At 33.2% G+C, this 24,123-nt stretch overlaps 4 protein-coding genes across 6 annotated transcripts in view; 2 read left to right on the top strand and 2 right to left on the bottom strand.

Annotated features, from left to right (window-relative positions):
* The first annotated feature begins 3,894 nt into the window (after window positions 1-3,894).
* On the top strand, window positions 3,895-9,540 carry Caf1-55 (chromatin assembly factor 1 p55 subunit). Its single transcript, XM_040712594.2, has 4 exons — window positions 3,895-5,246; window positions 5,337-8,220; window positions 8,286-8,975; window positions 9,044-9,540. Exons 2-4 carry the CDS (start codon window positions 7,894-7,896, stop codon window positions 9,350-9,352), a joined length of 1,326 nt encoding a protein of 441 aa, XP_040568528.1. The 5' UTR covers window positions 3,895-5,246; window positions 5,337-7,893; the 3' UTR covers window positions 9,353-9,540.
* On the bottom strand, window positions 9,435-12,200 carry abs (ATP-dependent RNA helicase abstrakt). The gene is made up of 2 exons (XM_071888974.1): window positions 10,888-12,200; window positions 9,435-10,822 (listed from the first exon to the last, which is right to left on the bottom strand). Exons 1-2 carry the CDS (start codon window positions 11,515-11,517, stop codon window positions 9,545-9,547), a joined length of 1,908 nt encoding a protein of 635 aa, XP_071745075.1. The 5' UTR covers window positions 11,518-12,200; the 3' UTR covers window positions 9,435-9,544.
* On the bottom strand, window positions 11,517-16,970 carry dor (vacuolar protein sorting-associated protein 18 dor). The gene is made up of 3 exons (XM_040712591.2): window positions 14,876-16,970; window positions 14,597-14,815; window positions 11,517-14,477 (listed from the first exon to the last, which is right to left on the bottom strand). Exons 1-3 carry the CDS (start codon window positions 15,005-15,007, stop codon window positions 11,868-11,870), a joined length of 2,961 nt encoding a protein of 986 aa, XP_040568525.1. The 5' UTR covers window positions 15,008-16,970; the 3' UTR covers window positions 11,517-11,867.
* The window catches only part of LOC121118049 (uncharacterized), a 44,956-nt gene continuing 37,739 nt past the window's right edge, over window positions 16,907-24,123 (top strand). For 2 of the 3 annotated variants that reach the window (XM_040712589.2, XM_040712588.2), the window contains exon 1: window positions 16,907-17,064. The gene's annotated coding sequence lies outside the window, so the exon portion shown is untranslated. The remainder of the gene's footprint in view (window positions 17,065-24,123) is intronic. The other variant, XM_071888972.1, reaches the window with a different exon arrangement.

Below are 24,123 nucleotides of genomic sequence, written 5' to 3'. Positions count from 1 at the left end.
TCCGAACAGACAAACGAGCGTTCTCTATCGACGAAAATAGGGCTTTAACTCCAACAGGGCTATTTCGCCGACAATCCCATCAATTTATTGGAGGTAAAGATGAAAATAATTATTATATTCGCCAATGTTGCGTCTTGACGAACGATAATTAAACTTATTTATAAGGTGGAAAGATCCAGGATGACCGAGAGACAAATGAGAAGATGAAATGGCGTGGAGGAATAAGACTACACTGTTTATAAGATCATATGTATTCTTTATAATACCAATCCATACTCGTAATTTTTTTACAAAATACAAGACTATTTATAATACGTAAAACACAGTACTTTAATACACTAAAGAAATACAAGAAAATAAGAACAAGAAATGGATGAAATACATAAAACATGATAATTTAAGGTTGGGATATTGAAGGTTATTGAGTCCGGAAAAGTGTGACTCTGATATTTAATCATTTTTATGATGTTTTTTTCTTCTTCTTAATAAAAAGCCGATCAATAATACCCAGCAACAAAGTAAACAACATTACTTTATCCCTGGAAGATTGTTCAAAAAAACAATGGAGCATCTAATTTGGATTTTTTCAGTTAGTCAAAAGAATATGCTTTTCCAGGTCTTCATCAGCTCTGACATTTAATTTCTGAAGTAGTCAGACCTGATCTTGAAAAAATCAAATATTGTTAGATATTAAAATATTGTAAAAATAATTAATTTTAAATAAAGAATTACTATTAACAAATATTGTTTACCTGAGAATTTGACAAGACTCAGAATACCAATATTTTTCTGTGCTTCAAGGAATTTATTTCACGCTGATGTAGTAGATACCTTCACTTAGTTGTCTGTACTATCCAAACTTTCTTTCGGTGGGATCAGATTGGAACATGCCGAGGAGTACATAGGAGAAGTCTTCAACTATAGAAGATACTCTAAAGATGCTGAAGCAAGGCAGTCTCTTTGATGCTAGGAAGGGTTCTGAGCCCAGATGCTTTACTGTTTTCCCACTCCATGAGAAAGTGGACAAAATTTCTCAAGAAAGAGAAGACAAGCTTGTTCTTCTCAGAGATTGGTTCCCCCCCTCATTTCTCGTTTATGTTGCCAACTCCAGGTGTCTTGACGTTTAGGATATTCTACATAGTCCTGAGCTCACATTCTCCCAAATGAGTGCGGTTGAAAGAAGACAAGGTGAATATAATCTAGCTGTTAGTTTGGTGAAGAGGAGAGACATTTGCTCACGAATGAAAGAGAGCTTAGAAGCTTGCTTAGGTTCAATCACTGAGGAGTTGAGAAACTTCACTAACTTGTTGAAAATGTCTTCCCAGGTCTCTGTTTGATTCCATTCTTCTTTTGCTCCCAGAAAGGAAGGCAAATTGCGCTCACTTTTTTTCTACACGAGGAGGCTGACACATTCTTCCCATGTTTTATAAATTATAATAAAGGAAAACGTGGTTCACCAAAGTTAATTAATTTTTTTTGTTATTACTTAATTAATAATGGTGTACAAGTGTTCTGCTCCTGGATGCAAGCAGGGGTATGACGGCATTAATAAGGATCCAGATGTGAGCTTTCACAAATTCCCCATGAAGGACTCCAAAATTCTAACCAAATGGCTTAGGGCTATCCCAAGAGATACAATTTACTAGACAACAACAGCGAATTCAAGAGTATGTAGTCTGCATTTTAAAGTGATTGATTTTTTTTACTGAATCTTTTGATCAATCCCGTGATAAAGGAAAATCACTCCAACGATGGTTAGCAATGCTCCCCAATATTGCTTGTAAATATCTTAGACGGCTCGTTTTTTGCTATATTTCCTTTCAAATATTTTTAGAAGCACTGCCCAATGCTTGTCAAATGTCTGGACAACGAAATTATATTCATTCAGAAGCATTCTCTTCAAATTCTAAATTATGTAATTTAATATAATATTGCAATTTCTTCCCTTGTAATTTTAGTAATCAATAATACTTTGAATTATAAATGTTATATATTCACCGGCGGTTTGAAAGAGGAATCCATCCCATCAAAGTGGCCGAATCTGACAAGCTACCTTTCATCACTATAACCACCTCCAAGACCAACACAGGCATCAACTAGCACCAATAGAGTGCATTTGGAGAATAAAAGACAAGAAGCTCTGGAGTATGCAATGTTTATGGAAGAGACCGTTCTTTCGGTACAAGATCTCCATGACAAACTATCTTCGGAATCATTGGCCTCGGGGTTCTTGTTGCTTAAACCTCCAAAAGTTTCACTTGTCAAATTCATAAATTCAGATTTGAAAGGGATAGAAATTGCTGCTTGCTTGGAGGTGGAAGAAAACCTCTCCTTCAGAATTTTATGTAACAACATCTAGCTAAATAAGATCTTAGTATCACATTGCATAAATTCAGAAAATAAAATTAACTCAGTCACTGAAGCCATCAACATTAGCGCTTTTCTGGATTCCACAGATAGTCAGACAGAGAAAGAGACATTTGACAACATTTCCCAACAATCTTCCAAGCTCGTTGTTCATAATGGAGCAAATGTCTCATCGCTTCAAACAGCCTAAAGGTAGAAAATATTCTTCTGGACTCCTTTCCGTTGCTTTGATATAGTACACTGCCAGTTCTGGCCTCTACGAGCAAATATATACGTCCAATGCTCTGCAACTACCGTCTCCCAGATATCTTAGGACCGTATCCAGTGTGATTACGGCAGAAACAGGATTACGTTCATCCACGACAAAGTACTTAAAAGCACGAATTAGAGGCTTTAAGAGCAGCGAAAAAAATGTAACACTTATAAAACGCGTTTATGATTTACAACAATAGGAATGGCATGCTGAAGAAATAGTTAGCATGGTACATAAATCAATTTGAGATATCTGCCTCTAAAAAAAGAAAATGATTCTAGCTAGTGCAAAAAAGTGAATTCTTCTTATTGAAATTTTGCCAAAAAATAGAGTATAAATTCCAAGAATTTCACATTATTCATGAGGACGGCATTGACAAAAGAGCAAACGTTTTTAAAAGGCTGTCTGATCCTCTTTTTGAACTTTATATTAGTTGGCGTAAGGAATTGATTGTCTCTTTTGTGAAAATTAGGACAAGAATAAGAGTTTAGGACCTAAATCACAAACTTCAACTCAAAAATATAATTCTGAATTTGAAAAGATTGAAACTAATTGGCCAATTTACGAATTAGTAATTACAAATATATTTAGTTCATCAAATAATTTTAATGAGTGAAGGATTGTTTTTGATTTAGTATATTTATTTCAAAAATTATGTTCTGACCCAAGGTTAATAGAAATACTATTAACTATTATTTTTACTAACCTTGGTTCTGACCTATTTTTCATTAAACATAACTTTTAATTAATTTAAAAAAAAAAAAATTTAGTACCGTAATCGTTGGGGGTAAAAATTTACACCAATAATTGTTTGATGAGAAAGTAAAATACTATACATATTATGTATTAATACAATTTGTTTTATCGAATTTCCTCCTAAATTGGCTCCTCTGTGACGTCATCAAAATAGCTAATATAATTGTAAATAAAGCAAAGAAATCTCTTTTCGACACATCTTATATATAGTCACCTTCTAACATATGGTCGATTCCCGTTCCATCGTTTTAGAGAGAATACAAGAGAATTATAATTATCAATATCTTTTTCGGCAACAACAAAACGTTCATATTATAATTATATGAATTGATTATTTAGAAGTATTTTCTGAATAATTTTCTCAATTAATTCGACTATTTTCAATGTGATTTCCCTCCCCCTCCTTGCTCCGAGCCACGCCGGGTAAATCTTTGCTAGTACTTCAATGTAGTACTAGCATAAATTTAAAAAGTAAGAATTCAAATAAAAGTTATCATTATCATAGAAGTGGTTGCTAATATTATTTGAATATCTGGCTATGTTTATTAATACTGTAGACTACTGTTTGTAACCATGAAACTTTGAGCGACTGCATCTAAGTCATTTATGAGTATTTTTAAATATTCATTTTTTTAGATAGGGGATATATAATATTAAGTGCATGTTTGTAATAAAAACCATCAGTATAACGAAGAAATTAAGAACTAGTGGATATCATGTATCAACATAAAATTACATTAAGATCTTAATTGGTCACTTATCTTGAATATATTAAATATAAAGTTTAATGTAATTTATCGCTATATCAGCGAATACGATTCCTTGAATAAGCATATTTTGACATATATATTTTTGTAAATATTTAAATGATACTCCGTAAACTAAATTTTCTGAAGCATCCCTACTTTCATATTGATTGAACAGTTTCTAACAGACCAATAATATTTCTCAACTAATAAGAAGGATTTTGAAACCTCAACTCGCCTGACTACAATCATAATAATAAAATAGGATTTACATGACCAAAATAAAGCCGAATGGAGATCCTTCGGGAGAGTAATATTTCAACATGGTGACATGTAATTTAGTTGTTTAGAAGAAGATTCCTGACTCAATCAGTTTGGGAATTGCAACGACATTAAGATATTCCAATAGAAGTCTACATAAGTTATAAGATCCCTTCTATTGTTTTTAAAGACATAATCACTTAACAGTTACCAATAACTATTTATATATAATAGCAGGTTAGAATACGCTTTGCAGACAAAAATATCGAGAAAGAGAGACATGTCATTTTCCACTTGTATTCCAATGACATAACAGAATTATAAGTAATAAAGAAATCAGGGATGAGCTTGAAGTGTTCAGGTTATATAATTATCCACAATAAAGACTGTACATCACTTATAAATGGAATCGATATCAATTCGATTGCAATTGAGTGATTTCTGCGCAATATACAATAATGTATCAAGGACACAGAAGGATTCATATCAATGAAATAGTATTCTTAGGAGACGAAGCAGAGTTGACTTAAGGAAGAATTGACACAAGTATTTCAACAAATGACATGTGGATTGAAGATGAGAACTCTCTCTTCGTTCCTCACTGGGTCTTTCAATCGATTATTCTGTATTCTTATGGAACTTCTTAGTTCTTAAAGAAAGATATGATGATTCCGTAGAAGATCTAGAGCAATTGATGTATTCTTGAGCATGGATTCAATGAAGTCAGAACTCACTATCACAGACCTTCATGCTAAGGGGCATGTAGATAATGAACGATTACTTCCATTAAACTTAAAGAAGATCCACAGAGTCAAGTACAAAGAAGTGAGATCCCTTGAACAGAAAATTGAAGTTGAAGGCTAGTAAGTAGTATATATATATAGATATATATATGAATATTTAGGAACGATGAGTAGTTAGTTTGCAGATCTATAAATTCGATTGCTCCGTAGGAAAGATCCATCCAAATTACTATGATTCATGAATGAAATGTCTTACTACGCAATTCTACCTCTTCTCCCATCTTACTTCTGCTGACTGTTGAGAAATAAAATTCTGTCATACATTTACCTACAAGAGTTCAAAGGTTTCTTGAATAATAAAAAAGAATTTTAAGCCCCTTTTTATCGTCCCAAACCAATGAGTTCTAATACTATCTGGAGGAGCACAAGCTTCAACCACGCAACCTTTTGTGGTGAAAAACATAATTTTTGATAAAAATTCAACTTGGTTCACTCATATAAACTTTGTACAATTATAAGGGTATACTATTTGTATCTCACTTAGTAAAGGGTATAAAGGTTTTCTAATAAAATATGTCATTTTGATTAGCCCACTATTTCGGTAGATGCCACTAAAAGACTCTAGGTAAAGAGTGGACACTCAAGGCAAGGAAGCTAGGGTTTAGTAGTTCTCAATTCTGATTGGCTTAAAATTAGAAGCTGCTACATGTTCTTCCAGCTAGACACCTAAGACATTTGGAGGGGGGGGGTGAAGGAGCGAGTCACCCCGTTAGTGAAAAGAGAAGAATAACGTTAGGACCATAGTCCTCGCTCCTTGTTTTTAGATTGAATTTTTTATTTTTCCCTTGACGAGAGTCCTTTAGATGTTACTTTTGGATCTCTAATTTGTTTAGATTTGATAGATTCAAACTACGCCATTAATAAAAATGGAACGATACACGCTTCAACAACGCATTGAAATTATTAAAATTCAATATAAAAATGGGTAAGACCTGGAAGAGACTGTTCGTAAAACTAAATTTTTTTGGGTCGTCGTGAAGTACCTTCTCAGACCGCAATACAAAATTGGTCGCTCAAGAACAACTGAGAATATTGTATTGCTGCTGTACCCAAAAGCGTTGAAGGAACCCCAGGTTTGTCCATTCCTCGTCGTTCTTTAGAATTGGGCATTCCACAAACGTCATTACACCGTATTTTGCATAAAGACTTGGGTCATAAAAAGGATACGGTCCTGTAAGCGTAGATGTGCCGCCATTTGGCTAATACTGTTTTCCATTATTAATGACATAACTTTTTCTTTGTATTGTAATAAACATCCGATCATTTCTCGCAAAAAATGTAATTTTTCTTTAAATATCAAAATAACACCTTACTGTAAAGGCCTTCATTTTAAGCAACTCTTCCATTTTTGATATCCTAAAATTTGTTCTGGAATAAAAAATGATCATGGGAATTAGATGTACCTAGTTACTAGAAATTAAATTATTTTGATTCTTTTAAGCTCATGAATGGGAATATAGAAAATTGATTCTGACTAATTTTTCCAATGGGCTCTATTTCGACCCTAATAATAAAAATCTTGTTCATCCCAATGAATTAATTACATTATTAATGCTATATTAATGTGGGAATATTTCATATTATTTGAATAAAACTTATTCTAATTCCAAATCCATTCAACTCAGTGCGTAAATACATGCGACTTTACAAACTCCCGGCTGAATTAAATGTAATTACTTAATTAAAAATACATTATTTTGATCCTACTCATAAACTGGAGATATGAGTAATTGATGCAGTAGGTATGTATAAAGTTTTTTATCCCTTTCTGTACGGCAACAAGCATATAAATATATAAGCATAGTTATGAATTTACAATAACAATATTATTCAAAGATATTGGATATAATATTCCATATTATTTGAATGAAACTTACTACATAATCTTGTACTGTACTCAGTGTGAAGTTGACACTTTATTTTTTGAAGGCCAAATTCATCAGTTTAATAATGTTCTGAAAGTTTACTCTAGAATCCCCTATAATATATATATACTTGATTTTGAGTAGTGTATACGTTAAATTAATCTATCATTCCTTGCTCAAAATAATATTTTAGGATTTCGAATATTATCCCAAAATGGAGGATAATCCGTTATGTTGAAATAAAATTACAACTAAGACATATATTATACTCTTATAATTGTTCAAAGATCATATGAGTTCACCAAGTGGGATTAATCATTTCAAAGATGATGTTTTTCATCACAACAGGTTGCGTGATTGGAGCTTGTACTCCTCCAGATAATATTAGAACTCATTGACAAAACTAAGTAGAATGGCTATATATTTCCATAACTTTAAATCAGCCAATTTTGAAAAAAAAAGAAGCAATCTCAATTAAAATCTCATTTAAAAACAGCACGAATCTCTCCAGCAGCAGTACGTAGTAAATAGCGGGAATATAAGAGCCCGGGATGTTAGTGAAGAAGCGGTAAAAATAGGAAGTATTTAGTATAGTTGTAGCATAGAAAGAATGGCGGGAGAGGAAAAGGACCGTTGTATCACAGTGTAATGTTTATCTTTTGGATGGAGTGATTTTGGCGCGTCGTAGTTGTGTAGTGGTGCAGCTGGTGAAGAAAGAGAAGAAAAGGAGAGAAGAGGAGAGGAGAAGAGAGGGAAAAAAGGTGTCCGCAAGTGGAGTTGTGAACTTGTGTGCAGAAAGGGAAGGAAGCGTCTTCTTTGAAAAGAACCGGGTTACTGGCGAAATGAGTAAATTGAGCGAAAGCGGATCCGGGAAGGATGGAGGGAACAATGGAGGCGGAAGCAATGAAGGTGTATTTGACGAAGCCGTTGAGGAGAGAGTAATTAATGAGGAGTACAAGATCTGGAAGAAGAACACTCCGTTCCTCTATGATTTGGTAATGACTCATGCCCTGGAGTGGCCAAGTTTAACAGCACAATGGCTCCCGGATGTGACGCGTCCTGAAGGAAAAGACTATTCCGTTCACAGACTCATCCTCGGAACTCATACTTCGGATGAGCAAAACCATCTTCTCATTGCGAGCGTCCAACTTCCGAATGAGGATGCACAAGTAAGTGATGAATCTGGAGTATCTGGAGGACTCGTTGACTCCATGGCTTTCACTCTTCTTTTCAGTTTGATGCCTCCCACTACGATAACGAAAAGGGGGAATTTGGTGGATTCGGATCCGTGTCTGGAAAGATTGAGATCGAGATTAAGATCAACCACGAAGGAGAAGTGAATCGTGCTCGGTTCATGCCTCAAAACCCCTGCGTCATCGCTACGAAAACCCCCAGCTCTGATGTTCTCGTGTTTGACTACACCAAACACCCTTCCAAGCCCGATCCCATGGGCGTATGTACTCCAGATCTAAGACTTCGTGGTCACCAGAAAGAAGGGTATGGCTTATCCTGGAACCCCAATCTCAATGGATACCTTCTTTCAGCTTCAGATGATCATACCATTTGCCTCTGGGACATCAACGCTCAACCCAAGGATAATAAAGTCATTGATGCCAAAACTATTTTTACAGGACACACTGCAGTTGTGGAGGATGTGGCCTGGCATTTACTTCACGAGTCCCTCTTTGGTTCCGTCGCAGATGATCAAAAACTTATGATTTGGGACACACGCTCTGCAACTCACAATAAACCCTCCCACACTGTTGACGCTCATGCGGCTGAAGTTAATTGCCTCTCTTTCAACCCCTACTCTGAATTTATTCTGGCTTCAGGCTCTGCTGATAAGACTGTTGCTCTTTGGGATTTGAGAAATCTCAAGCTTAAGCTCCATTCTTTTGAATCACACAAGGACGAAATATTCCAGGTAACTATTCTTTTAATGCATTCCTTCTTTGTTGAAATCCATGCTTTATGTTTAATATAATTTAATAGGTACAATGGTCTCCTCATAACGAAACTATCCTAGCCTCCTCTGGTACAGATCGACGCCTTCATGTCTGGGATTTATCTAAAATTGGTGAAGAGCAAAGCGCTGAAGATGCAGAGGATGGTCCACCGGAGCTTTTGTTTATCCATGGAGGTCACACAGCTAAAATAAGTGATTTCAGTTGGAATCCTAATGATCCCTGGGTAATTTGTTCCGTGTCAGAGGACAATATCATGCAAGTTTGGCAAATGGCAGAGAATATTTACAACGATGAAGAACTTGACACGCCGGCTTCAGAAGTTGATGATAAATAACGTGTTGTATACCATTACCACCCTTTCTATTTCCTCAATGAACTTTTTTATTATTATTATACAATGTATATCGACCTACATATATATTAATCGGAATGTTTTTTATTTTATGATTCAAGCTATAGTATTAAAGGAATAACTACCGATTGTATTTATAAGCATAAGTAATATATATTTTTAAACATTTATTATTTAGTAGTCAGCGGCATTATTTGCTAGATAGTCCTTGCGTCCGATATCTGCAACCTTCTTATTTTGAATAGACTCCAATTTCGGGCAATTCGTGATTCTGTGACCAAGACCGCCACAATAAGTACATCCGCGTTGCTCCCCTACGTCCAAATACCTTTCTTGTTCGTTCTCCAAAGTAGCCAAGAACGGTGGAACCTTTTGCTTAGCTTCTATAAGCAGATGTTTCAGATCGAGTAACACGTTTTCATCTACCAATTTATTAATCATGGTGGTGGCATATCCCTTGAAGTTGCCTCGGCCTGTTCTTCCTATCCTATGCACATAGTTTTCAATATCATCAGGCATGTCATAATTAATAACGTGTTGGATGCAAGGAAAGTCGAGACCTTTAGATGCGACATCAGTTGCAACTAGAACGTCCTTTCTCAGGTTTCTAAAATCAGTTACAGCTTTAGATCTGTCATCTTGATCTTTGCCACCATGTACGGAGACTGCACTGACTCCTTTAAGAAGCAAGTACTCGTGAATTGCGTCTACGTCTTGTTTACGCTCAGCAAATATGAGGACCGGGGGCGGAGTCTTCTTTAACATTTCGATAATATGCACTACTTTTGCTTCGGATTTAACATATTCGACTTCTTGTATTATATTCATAGATGCAGCTCCGGCACGTCCAACATTGACGGTAATGGGCTTTACAAGAGCCGATTGAGCAAAATTTTGAATTTTTTTGGGCATAGTTGCGCTAAAGAGAAGAGTTTGTCGTTGTCCTTTAAAATAAGAGAATATTGTTCGTACGTCTTCTTCGAAACCCATATCTATCATTCTGTCTGCCTCATCAAGACAAAGATAACGACAAATTTCAAGATTGAGCATCTTTTTGTTCAAAAGATCCATGAGTCTCCCTGGGGTGGCAACGACAATATGAACACCTTTCTTCACAACATCCATTGTTTCACTTGAACTTGTTCCACCGATTGCAAGACATGATCGTATTTCAGGGAAGGAATTCTTTTTCAAGTAGGAGAAATATGAATATATACTTTCATGAATTTGCTTTGCAAGCTCTCTAGATGGTACAACTATAAGCCCATAGGGCCCCTCATTTTGTACAAATGGAAGACGCTTTTCTTGTTCAAGACAAAACATTACAATGGGAAGAATGAATACTAATGATTTTCCACTTCCTGTATATGCGATGCCAATGAGATCACGACCACTGAGGACAGCAGGTATTCCTTGCATTTGAATTGAGGTTGGGCGTTCAATCCCTTTTTCCTAAAAAATATGTTCATAAGATATTATTGATATTTAATTCATAATTCAATTCAATAATAACTAACCTTCAATGCTTTGATAATTGGTAGAGGAAATTTCATGTCTTGGAAGGATTTGAGTGGAGGAGGTGGATTCCAACCCTCAACTATAATACTTTTTTTACGTCGAAGTTCATTATGGTAGGACTCTGGTTTGGCAAGAACGTATCTAGGTGGGGTCCAACTGGTCTTCAATGGGTCAATATATTCAATACCTTTAGCTAATTCCGAAACACCTTTTAAAGCGGTTTGTTCAGTTACAGATTGAAAAATCTTCTCTTCTTCCTTGAGCTGCTTATCCATTTCTGACTCCTGTTTAGCTTCGGCCAATTTCTTAAGCTCATTATGTTGAAGAAGAAGTGATGTTTCCTTACTCTTGGCAATGATTTCTTCTTCTTTGCGTATTAGATCATCATTGGTTAATTCTTTAGTTTCATCTCCAGAGTCATTTGAGCCCCAACTAATTGATGATGCCCCTTCATTAGCGCCAGATTTTTTAGTATCATCACTTATGCTATCAATAACACCAAGTTTATAAAGTTTTTTTTTCCGTCTATCTTTCAATTTCACATAAGGGACATAATTTCTATCATCTTCCTCCTCTTCATTATCGGAGAGCTCATCTCTTCGATATCTCTTGATGGGCGGAGATGTCATCTAATAAGTAAAATATATAATAAGATCAACTTAATGTTCCGTAAGAATAATTACATTAAGCAATGATTTATTTCAACTCCAAGTAAGCAAACGGAAATTATTTATCCATAAACGTATAAATTAGCAAGAAGCTTGACTGTTGGATGAATATTAGATTTCTGCGTTAAATAAATAAAATAAAAATGTAACAATTACACATTATTTTTAAATGTCAAACAACAAGAATGAGGATGATACAAATTTTGCTTGATATTAAACGGGTCATAATTAAACGGCATAATATAATAATTGAATATCACAGATATTTCATAATAAATACATAATAATAATAAAAAACCGTATACGACACTTCACACCCACATTTTCAAGGCATTTTCATAGTCTTCATCCTCAAAAAAGGGTTGATCAATCATTTTTACCATAATATCACTACAAAACAAGCATTCTGCGGCAATCAAATCATCTAACTCAGCAAGTAGCTGATCTTTTTTCGATAAATTTGGACCCTTAGAATCGATAGAAATAGTTTCACCCGGATTATTAGCATCCTCACTCAGACTATCCACATTTTCCAATTTAGAGATATCAAATTGGAGCTGTTCGATTTTTTTCTTTTTTGCTAAAGACAAATGTGGAACGACTCCTTCACAGAGACAATCGGTATGAAATTTATGACCGCATATAAATAGGTGAAAGGGCCGACACAACAGAAAATCAGAACAAACGGCACACTTGTCATTCCCACGAACGAAAGCGTATTTATTTTTGAATTCCCTCATTTCAGCGCGGATCGTCTCTGCTGAATTGTTTGCTTCTTCCATTTCCGATTTCAATGTGGATATATGCTGGGAGTAATCATGAAGAGATTGACAAATTGCGTCTCTAAAATGATCAATGGTTACAAAATCGTCAAAAAATGGCAATATATCCTCAATTTTGACAAGTTCGGTTTGTTGAAGGAATTCCATAGCGCTTTTGATGTCATTCTTCTTTTGAACTACATGTTGAGCTATTTTGAGCCAAATCATTTTCTGAACATCTTCCTCTCTTGAGAATTTTAATATTTCTTTTGCCTCTTCAATATCAGCCTCACTTAGTGCTAAATCCACGGCACATTCCAATTCTCCTAATACACAAAACAAGAATATAACTTCTGAAGTCAGTTCTTTCCTATTGTTACAAAGTTTTAATGCATATTTTACATCATACGGAATGTCTTCTATATCAGTACCATAGGCAGTGAGATAAGTACCAATTTTGTCGAGTTGATCGTTTTGAGAATATAAAGATAGTAAATAATTATGCAGTGACTCTTCTTTACATTTAAATTCTTCTATTACATATTCCAAGTAGTTGATAGCTTCATTTTCAACTCCAACAACAGATCCTTCCTCAGTTACAGCAATCATACATGGAATAATTTGATTGGGATCTATTTTAGGACCCAATTTCTTAAGTGAGATCACAAAGTCCGAGGGTATTTCTCGAAGTAGACATGGTCCAAACATATAAAAAGCAGATATTAACCTTTGAGTTTCCAAAATCGACAAGGCGGATTTAAAATGACCATTTTGTATTTTATACTTGACAGCTACATCGTAGTCCTTATTCATCAATGAAAGTGAAATCAGGTTATCAATATCTCCATGACTAGAAAGAAGTTCATAAATAGTGCTTCGATTTAAAGACACTGTTTCTGATATTCTGGGTTGACTAACGAATGCAACAAACTCTTTATTTAAATCTTTTAGCTGCTTCTTTAGATCCTCTTCAGAGCCTTTTCTTTCATTCTGAGAGAGCAAATCTTTAGTATAATTGATTTGATTCATAAAAATTTCAATGACCCAAACGGCCGTCATAGTTAATTGAGTAGTTTCTGATGCACGCATATTCTCAATTCTCTTTTTTAAGAAGTACAATAAAGCTGATTTATCATCAATATCCACGAATTTTAAGGCAACTTCCTCAAAAGATGCCATGGACTTTGAGTAAGTCATGGCAGCTTCTAAAAATTTGCCCTCATCATAAAGTTTAGCGGCTTCAGCTTTCATGATTTCATTCATTTTAATTGAATGGTGAGGATCAGAGATAGAAATTGACTCTTTGGATTCATTAAAATTCCCTGATTGAAGGTGAATTCTCCAGGCATATCTCTCTTCTGACACAACTTTATATTTCATGATTGAGTAGTCCGAAAATGAATATATAACACCAGATATTGGATCACGAGCAAGCCCATTTAATTTTCCTCTACCGTGAACATCATCAATTTCATCTTCATAAATGATCCTTTCATCTAAAAGGCTCACAACACGCATTACTTTCTCATATCCTAAAACACAATGATATTCTGTTAAAAGAAACCATTTTGGAGGTGGTAATTGGGAACCATTGTTTCCACTTAATGAAGACGTATCAGGAAAGGAAATTAGTTTTGTATCCGTAAGTACACCATCCTCATTTGTAGCTTCGAAGGGATTTACATTACCACAATATACACCAGACTCTGACATCCATCCAAACAATTTGGGGTTTAGAGGAAGGGAAGCCTTTTGCCTATCTTCACTAGCATCCGGGAAATAGTAAAAATCTAGGACTGATGGTGAGGCTCTAGATGGATTTCTTGAATTGAACTCAACAAATTTAAATTCATTATTATATTGATTAATCAAACTAGCGAATATGGGAGGCTTTCGCTCCTCATCTTCCGTCACATATCCTACAAATTGATAGATACGAGAAGAAGTAGTAGCAATAATGAAATATTTAGAGGAATGAGCAGTTCGATGGTACTCCAAGCCCGTTATTCTTTGTTGTCCTTTTAACTCAGTTAATTTTTTCCAATATCGTTCGTTTCCTTTTGAATCCAATTCCGTCTCAATTATTGAACCAGGAGCTGTTCCTATTAGAATTGGACCAGCACCTTTTTGAGGCCATCCCACGGCAGTGATCAATTCTCCCTACAAAGTGATTAATTTGATAGAAAATTAAAATGATTGATTATCATAACTCGTCCCACATATTTGAATAATAAGCTTGAAATTGCCTGTTGAGAAGCCACATATATTTAAGTAATTACCTTGGCTTTGGTCAATATTTTGGGTTTGAGTGAGTCATGAAGGATTGCAAGGCACTTGGGGGTCTCGGAGGACTTATCCGGCTTAAGACTAATAAGTATATTTTTTCCAGTGGGATCTAAAAAGAGATCATGGACTTTGAAGGGCCCTAGAATATCTGACAAATTGATACGATCCATGAGACCCGTATTCTGATGAATGATTTCCAGGTTTTTATCCGCCTACAAAATAGTAAATGATGAAATCAGTGCAAATTATTTCTCGAGAGAGAGAATACTTACTTGCAGGAGTACAATGACATTGTTCCGAGTCTTGAAGAAGATGATGGGATGATTCGGAGAGTAGCTCACTTTGGATTTTGAAAATATTGGAGAATCCTCCGATAATTTTTGCCGAATGAAAGGTGTTGTCATTTTTCGGTTTTTTTAAGTATACTATATATAATATAATGAGTCCTCTATGAAGAATACTCCTACCAATCTAGATCTCCAAATGTCAACAATTTCGACGAGCTGTCCACCTTAGTACTATTTATAATACACATAGATAGTAGTTGTATTCTATTATGTATTATTGTTTACTATTAGTAAGTAGCAGCAGGTCTACAGTCATTTCATAACAACAGCAAATTAAATATATATGTATTTGTTATTCAACTACTAGGGATGCAATGGTCCTGGATGTAAAGAGAGAGACCAACGTCAATAAAGTTGGCCGGGAGATCTACATCATGTTTGCTTGTATGCGTACACTCATTTCCTAATCTCATACATTTTACTGTTTCATTACTACTTCCAGACTGACAGCAGGGAACACTGTTACCTAAATGATTAATGAATATAGATCGCACACTGTTTCATGATTGACGACAGTGCAAACTACATTTATCATATTAATAAAGTAAATTTAGTTCCTTGAAACTTTGACAGCTCATATTTTACACATTTTTAATAATAATTAAATTTATTTTTATAGAAAGTTTAACCATTAAACAATTATAATTTCAATAACATAAACTATGTATTATATATATATTCTTTAAGAAATATTTACTGTACAATATACACTCAACATTGATAATGTAATTGAGTTCATTCATAATTCAGTCGAACTTTTAGGGGGAAATTTGCCTTTTTTTATTCACATGAAGTTGATTGTTTTCTTCAGCTCAGAAGAAAAAATTCTTGGATTGATGTTGATTAATTTTGATGAAGTTTGATTGAAAAAAAGTGCTGAGTAGATCATTATTACTGCATACCAATTTTTGAAACCTTGTTAGTTGGATAGGAAATTGATTTTTTCTCGCTTATTTGCAGAAATTGATATAGATACAAATGGTGTATAAGTGTATATTGTGCATAATATACTCGTATGTATTTCATTATAGAATATATATTCTATGACATTGAAATGATATTTATTGGGTCACTCTCGTCTTTTAATTTTATGGAAGTTCTTTTAACTTTTTAATAGGCTGCCTTATTATCTGGCCTCTACATTTCATATTTGTGTACGTAAAGGTGGGATTTTAGATAAATTATAATTTGTATTCTACATAATATGTACAACAATATTTCCGTTAAATAGATTCCGCTGTTATGTCAGACTATTTGTCGAGAAAGGTTTACAAATTCATCTAATTTTTTTTCTTCATGTAAATAACGGGTTAAAAGAGCTTAGATATATAAAGCAATGTACTTATAAGTATAAATTAATTCATACTAAATAGTGTATTAATTGTTCTCTATCACTATATTAATTAAACAACCGTGTACGTATTATGATTTATGTTTCACGGTTTCATATTCATGCTTCCGAGGGAAACTAGCAAACAGGGGAACCAATCAGTTTGAAATTCGGCCTTTGAATACTTAGCTGTACCCTTTGTCATCTGTTTAAATAAACTTTTACGCTATTTTGCAACAAACCCTATAAATAACAATATATATATTACAAATGAACCAAAATAATTATTAAATTAAGAATAAAAGCGTGGATAGATATACATTTAAGGAAGCCCCGTAGTAGATTTGAATAACTCTAGGGAGGTTGATTGATAATTTTGTTTATGTAAATACTTAATTTGGTGTATTTATTCCTTAAAATGAGGCATAAAATGTAACTAATTCAAAAAAAAAAAAATATGTTTGAGTACTTCTCCTAGTAATATAATTAATAAATACATGATTAGCTTATAATATTATTGAGTATATTATTATTTTGCTCGGAAGATTTAATAGGAGGTTGCGAGTTTTTAATGTTGATTTTTGAATGAAATCCTGTCTTTTGATTGGTTAATAATTTTACTAGAAGAGACGAAAAAAAAGAAGAAGAAAAGAAGTGGGAAAAAATTATTTTATTTATTAGAAGGACTGTCGAAGTTTTTGAGATCCTTGTGCGTCGTATGTTGAGTTTTTAAGAGCCTCATTATTTGCTTTTTCATCTGCTAAAGCCGAGGGCTAGAATCAAGGTAAGAATCCTTGTATAATAATACTTATAATCACCACATTTAACTTAGTTTGTTTACTTTGGGTTTCTGGAAGAAATAATAATTAAGTGCTTTACAGTTTCCTCTTTGTCATTGATTCTGTGTTGAGCCAAGAGTTCTTGTTCCTTCTTCTGTGTGTTTTATTAGTTATCAATTATGTAGCATGTGTCTTGTCGGTGGAATGGTGGAGTGGAGGTTATCCACAGTCCTTTTTCTTTATGTAGGGGATTGCCAATTAATCACGAGGTGTGAAGAAATGGGAGATCAAATACTTAACGGCTAGGTGTCAAATAATCATGTCATATCAATGTCCTGTGTCTTTTTTCTTTTAAATTAATTATGAAAGGGCTCAAAATATCTCATGTCATGAGCGTATAAATAGAATCAAATGAGACCAACTTGTAGAATGAATCCATTCCTCATTATTCTTTTCCTCACTTCATAAATGTATTGCTGACGTCATATATTGCATCATAATTGAAGAAGACGCCATTTTGGGGCTTAAAGTTTTACATTTTTACTACATAAAATGAACAAATTCCCCATAAATCTTCATGAAACTTCATCTAACGCCTTAATGAATAAGAAAAAACTCACCATCTGCATTGAATACTGATACTACTCGATACCAATGATGAACACCTATATTAGAATTAAATCAAAGTAAAGGTTCTAAAAATCCTTATGCTATTTTAGATTTCTACAACTATTTTTTAATTTTTTAAATTGGATCGATTAGGGACGCAAAAGGTAGTAATATTTAACAAAAAAAATATTATTTTATCACATGTAATTGTTAATTTTTATCTACAATATGGAAATATGATCGTATAACGATATAATAAGATATTGTTAATACAATTTAGGGTCGCATGTACACTAAGACTAGCCATTAGAGGGATACATTTTTGATAAACTCAAAGGTTTGAGACCTTTTATTTATTGCTCCTATTTTGAAATCCAATAGTTTACTATTTTCCTTAATATATTATAAAATCGTTTTCATTTTTATAAGACTTAGTTTTTTAGGCCCCTCAAAATGCCCAATATTAACAACTGTGACGTCACGTAAAAAAAGCTCTATATTGATATGAATAATTTAAGAGTAATTGTTTATTAGAATAATGCAATAATTAACTAGTATTTCGTGGAATGAATGACTTAATTTTTTATTTTTATTGAGCGTTTTCATATGACGTCCGTATTGTTGATATGTGTCATTTTAGGGGGTCTAAACAACGAAGTGTTATAATAATCAATACTTTTTTTTTTATTCATACGAAGAAAAATAATGAACTATTATATGTTAAAATGGTAAAAAAATTAATAAAAGAACTTAAACCTAACAGTATACATCTAATACCCATTTTTTATTATTTATCTGACCCTAAAGAATATTAAAGTATTAATATTAATATATACTAATATAATATTAAAAAATAAAATTGTTTCAACAATGTTATTTTCATATTGTAGACCATTAATTATATATTACAATGATAAGAATAAGAGATTTTTTTTATATTATTAAATATCTTAACTTTTATTTAATTCTAATATCATTGGCATTAGTAAAAATATCAATTATTTATGCAGCTTAAGACGTTAGTGAAAATTACTAATTTATAAAACGTGTTCTATGTCACATTATCAAGTTAAATACTCACAGCTATATGATTAATCAATACGAAGTAACCCAATACTTTTAATGAATCAAAATTTAATGATAGGATCAATTAGTAGTTTATAATTAAAATGAATCTGGAATAACTTCATCTAATGGCTTCTGAAATAGAAAAAAACTAAACAATGCATTAAATACTATTTAATACCAAATGATAAACACTGATTTTGGAATTAAGTCAAATGAATAGGTACTGAAAATATCTATGAAATGGCTCGATTTTCACAATTAATTTTCCTTTGCTTTATATTAGGGACGAGAAAAGTAGGATAATTATTTAAAAAAATATATTTTATCCTGCAAATGTAATGTCTAATTTATTTTTCCCTTATTAAGTAAGGGCGCATAACGATGTATTGACTTATTTTTAATATAAGAGTTTGATATGAAATAAAGTTAAATTTGTGATTAATAAAAGTTTAAGCAATTTGATTTATGAATATATAATATTTCTTGTAAAACGGACCCTTTGAAAATGGAAGATTGTATATTTACTCTTCATATAAGTTTATTTTTCTCTTTAAAAGATGAAAACCCAAGGCATTAATCATACTTGAATAAATTCTACGTTTATTACTATACATTTTTTCAATTTTCAAATATAATCCTGCATTTCTTATCTCACTCTCTCTAAAATGGTAAGAAATTGTCAGAAAGAGTAAAAATTGAAATCCAATCTGACAATATACAAGTAAGCTAATTGTAAATTATGTGTATCGAGTGTAAAAATATGTTTCTTCACTTGTTAATTATTTTTTTCATGTTTCCATTAAAATTGCTGATGTTTTCAATTAATTTTTAAGTAGTACATCCTAATTGAAATGAATATCAGCCTTGTTTTTCTTAATAAAATCTGCTATACTAGTCTTGAGGAAATGATTTTTAAATGAAGTAGATATTTTTTCATTTCCCTTCAATTTACCTACATTGTTTTAAAAATGATATACAAACAATTATTCTGACTTTACATGGAACAACTACAATTGCATTTAGGGAATATTATAGTTGAGTTTTTTTGTGTCGACAGTTCTTTTATTCATAATAACTGTTAACTAACTACCTTAGACTGTTTCAGAATTGTAGTCTCAATGTAATTATAAATGGTTGGCATGATTTTATCAATAATTGAGTCTATTCAACCTAATGTAGATAAGTCTTAAAAAGTATTTGAGAGAAGTCGATATTGATATTAGGGTTTCCACCTGGGTATCCCATTTTAAAGAATTTCTCGGGGATTTACACCTACAAGAGTAACGCATTTAATTATTTCATAATATAAATATAATTTAATTATATATTTAATCCATCAAAAGTTAGCTTGTTTCTCACTTATAATGTTTTTTTGTTGCGGGTCGGATCAAGTTATGAAATTCATAAAAGTGGGACCCATAGGTTCTTTAAAAAAAGACCGAAAACTATTAGTGATACTAATAAAAATGGAGAATATGAGACCTAAGAATATATGGGTGGAACTAGCTTAAAATTAATTGTTTGTTCTTAAAATAGAAAAAGAAATGCTTAAATTTCACAATATTTAATGTTCAAAACGGTACCCCAATATTTCATGGGCTCCCACTCAAAGATAATTTCACAATAAATGAGAAAACCTAATTGACTGTGCGTTTTTGGGGTTATAAAAGATAATTATTTAACATAAACTGGATAATTGTTATTGTATAACAAAATTAAATAAGTCACATACTTCTAAATTAATATGTCTTGAAATGCCATTTGTCAGCTATATGTTATGACAATGGTTTTTTGGAGCAAAATACGATTGCATTTCCTTTATTTTATCGAACGATTATTAAATCTCCTAGTTTATAATATAATCAAGGATAACGCTCTACTTCATAGGCATTTATTGTCCTTTTAGCTGTAAAAATACACGTTTATATATATATAATAACATTGATCTAGTTTAAGATTTTACTTAATTTTGATTGACAAAAATCTGTTCACAAATAAACAACTCTTATAAAAACAGGTGACAAATAAGAACAAAGGGAATGAAAAAAAAGATGAATGATAAAATATATAATTCAGCTAAGTTAGATGAGCTTCCACTTGATTTTTTATCTCTTATTGACTGACTAACTAGGGGTAGTAGTATCCTGTGTTGATCTGAGTTATTAAGCGTCGTTGAACAGACCCACTTTGCCTTAACAATAGATACTTGCTTTGCTAATAGTAATATAAGTCACAAAGAAATCCTCCTCGTTACTCTCTGTTTTTACCTATTACTCACCGGTAGTTCATCTATATGAATATGTCGTCTCCTCAAGAAACAAATAATATTCATAACAGCTTCAGAAGAACAACAACAACAAAATTCGCACGCTAAAAATGCTCAGGATTTACAGCTCTAAATACATGTACTCTCCTTATATTTTATTTTTACTTTGACTAACTGTGGCATAGCTACAAACGTTGGTTGCTAAGAATGAGTAATGATGAAAATTCAGTGTAGAATGGGTATGTTAAGAAAAAGAAACCAAAAATTAATATGGTAACCCTGACAATTTGAAAACTGTTTTGAAGTAACGAAATAATTATGTTCATGGTATTACATTAGATGAGGTATAATCAGCGGTGACAAAGGAGGAGGAAGGGGAAAAGGTTTTAAGTATGGCAACTTGCTAAAATTACTCTGATGTTCATCCCCAATTCTCATCTGAGTCTGAAATGGACTAACAATTATAACTTTGCAACAAATCCTCAAGGTTACGCTCCGTCTTTTATCAGTACACACGAATTTTCAATCAGGTTTTGAATATATTTAGAAAAGTATGTTCACTACTCAGGAATTAAATAATAATGACAACTGCTAAGGAAAATAAAATTCATTCTTCAGGCTACTGTTGTGACGTTAACGATGAAAATAGAATAAAAGGCGTGGAGGAGAATTAGTATGTGTAAGTCTTCATTACATCGTCATACTACCCTGCAGTATCTATCCTGTCAGGGTATTTATAGATAAGAACGGTACATTCATTATAAAACTACTTAAGAAGATTGAGAGGGGTAGAAACGGAATACTGATACTATACAACAGCTACTAATTAAAAAAAAATGGGCCAGCTAAACAATACACCAGATTTTTCACAAGGTGACTATATATAGTCACCTCGGGATTTTCCTCACTGACTATCAAGCAAAACAGACCATTTTTGCTTTATGAATATAGATATGACGCACTGCACAATACTAAATTACTAATGGAACCGGTATTTTCCTTTTCACTACGTCATCAAAAACTTGGCCTCCCATGATGTAACCCCTCAAATTTCTTGCATAAAAAATTACGAGGTAGCACCCCCTCCTAAGCAAAAATAATGCGGTAAGTGCATGTCAATATGTTGTTTACATATTAGTAGTTTGTTCACATACCCGAGGATTGTGGTGTCATCTCGCATTTATGAGTAGGTTCTACATTAATTTGTTTATTACAACGACTTAGTACATCTACGTCATCTTGCGGATATAAATGTGGTTTTTTTTAAAGTTTACTCATGCTCTATTGGTCAAAAATGCCTTTTTTTTTTATTTCGAAAAAGTATCATGAAATACCAAAATACGGATACCTATATTGGTACCGGATCCAGTACGAAAATATCGGTATCTTGACAAAACTAAAGCTCCCTACTCATCGGAGCCCAAAATAGGTAGTTCATCGAAAAAGGTCTGATATATTTAATATTTGTTAAGAATGAAGAATCCTATGGCCTACAGATTCTGAGAGAATAAATTATACCTCATGTATACTTTATAACAAAGGTTAAGTTCGTGGATCACGACAATCACGATTATCCTCAAATAGGAAATTTTCTACTGATTGATACTTGAACAGTTTGTGAATAGTACGTACTACTCGTAGTATAATTAATTTGACTAATTTTTCATCTCTTATTTGTTTCGTCGCAAAAGTATAGTGCTTGGTACAACTTTTATTCAAAATGTTAGCACCTTAGATCTACTAATTGCCTCAATACTAGGCTTAAATCTTTTGCAGGCTTTGACTATATAGTCAGATTCGAAATTGGTCCACTCCTTCTTAATGGAACCCTCTAGAGACTGGATACTTCTGTGAGGAGTAGCCTGCACCCTCTCCTCCAAACGCGCCTAGATAGAGCAGTCCAAGGGACTTGTGTCTGGAGAGCAAGACGGTCACATTTTGAGGTCCCAAAAGTCCGGAAAGTTGTCTCTAGGGAAAGGCCTGGTTCTTAGCGGCGCGATGACACGGACCTCCGTCTTGAGTGAAAACAAAGTTGTCCCCAAACTTTTCTCTGGCCCAAGGTAGCATTTTCTTATTCCAGAAGTTCGATTTGAGCATCTGCATTGAGCCTTCTTCTCTACAAAAATGGGAGGGTAGACTTCGGCTATGCTGGCCACAACGCCTAAGACCATGGTGGCGGTGAATAAGTCCCCTGTCCGATAAACAGTGGTACGGTTGCACTCGAACTCCTTAGATATGGCCATGGGGAACATGCCGCGTAAAAGAAGCTTCAAAATTTCACTCCTTTGTTTCTCCATTTTAATCGTTCTCGTTTTTTGTTTGTTTTTAATTGAGTAAAAATTTGACATTAAGGAATCTTGAGTCACAAAACCTCTCTTTCACCGAGTTTTTGAAAACAATCGATGAATAAATTTCCAATTCATTAAAATCTAAATAAAGTGTATCACTAGATAAGATCAACCCTGTGTTATATATAGGGTTGTAAATCGTAAGCATTTTTAGAAATTAAAAAAAAGTGGAATCAAAAATTAACCTAGTAACTCAGATAGTTTGAAGTATATTTGAGAGAAAAGCAGCTTAGCTGTCATGACGTTTCATTAAATTATCTGATACTGAGGGGAACACAAGTTCCCCTCAGTTTCAAGCATGGACAAAGGCAGGAATTAATCGGTTTTCGATTTTGATTCAACTCTAAGTCCAACAGGAACTTACACTTCTCATTCCCCCACAAATCCTTAGTCTTGTTCATGAGGATACTCACCTGTGGTTACACTAAGAACTTAGATGTTCTCTCCTCAAGAATGGAAGAATAATGATAACAGCTTCTGAAAATTAAAAACAAACACTGTTCAGGTTGCCAACAACAACAACAAAACTCTTTGTCTTTTATATTTTAGTGAATATCCTTTATTTAGATGTTATTTCTTCAAGAATAATGATTACAGCTTTGGAAAAAAAAAACAAAAAAACACTGTGCAGATTCTAACTACAAACAGTATTGTACTCGTCCAATGTCATATTTTTACAACTCTAGTTATTGATCAAAAAATTGTACTTATCAAACTACTTTACAGACAACACGCTATTTTCATTATGCTGTTTTACAAATAGCTTAATTTTC

Source organism: Lepeophtheirus salmonis, chromosome 5 (genome assembly GCF_016086655.4).
Source record: "Lepeophtheirus salmonis chromosome 5, UVic_Lsal_1.4, whole genome shotgun sequence".
NCBI classification, from domain to species: Eukaryota; Metazoa; Arthropoda; class Copepoda; order Siphonostomatoida; family Caligidae; genus Lepeophtheirus; species Lepeophtheirus salmonis.
Note: the sequence above shows the minus strand (reverse complement) of the source record. Positions and strands in the feature narration are given on the sequence as shown.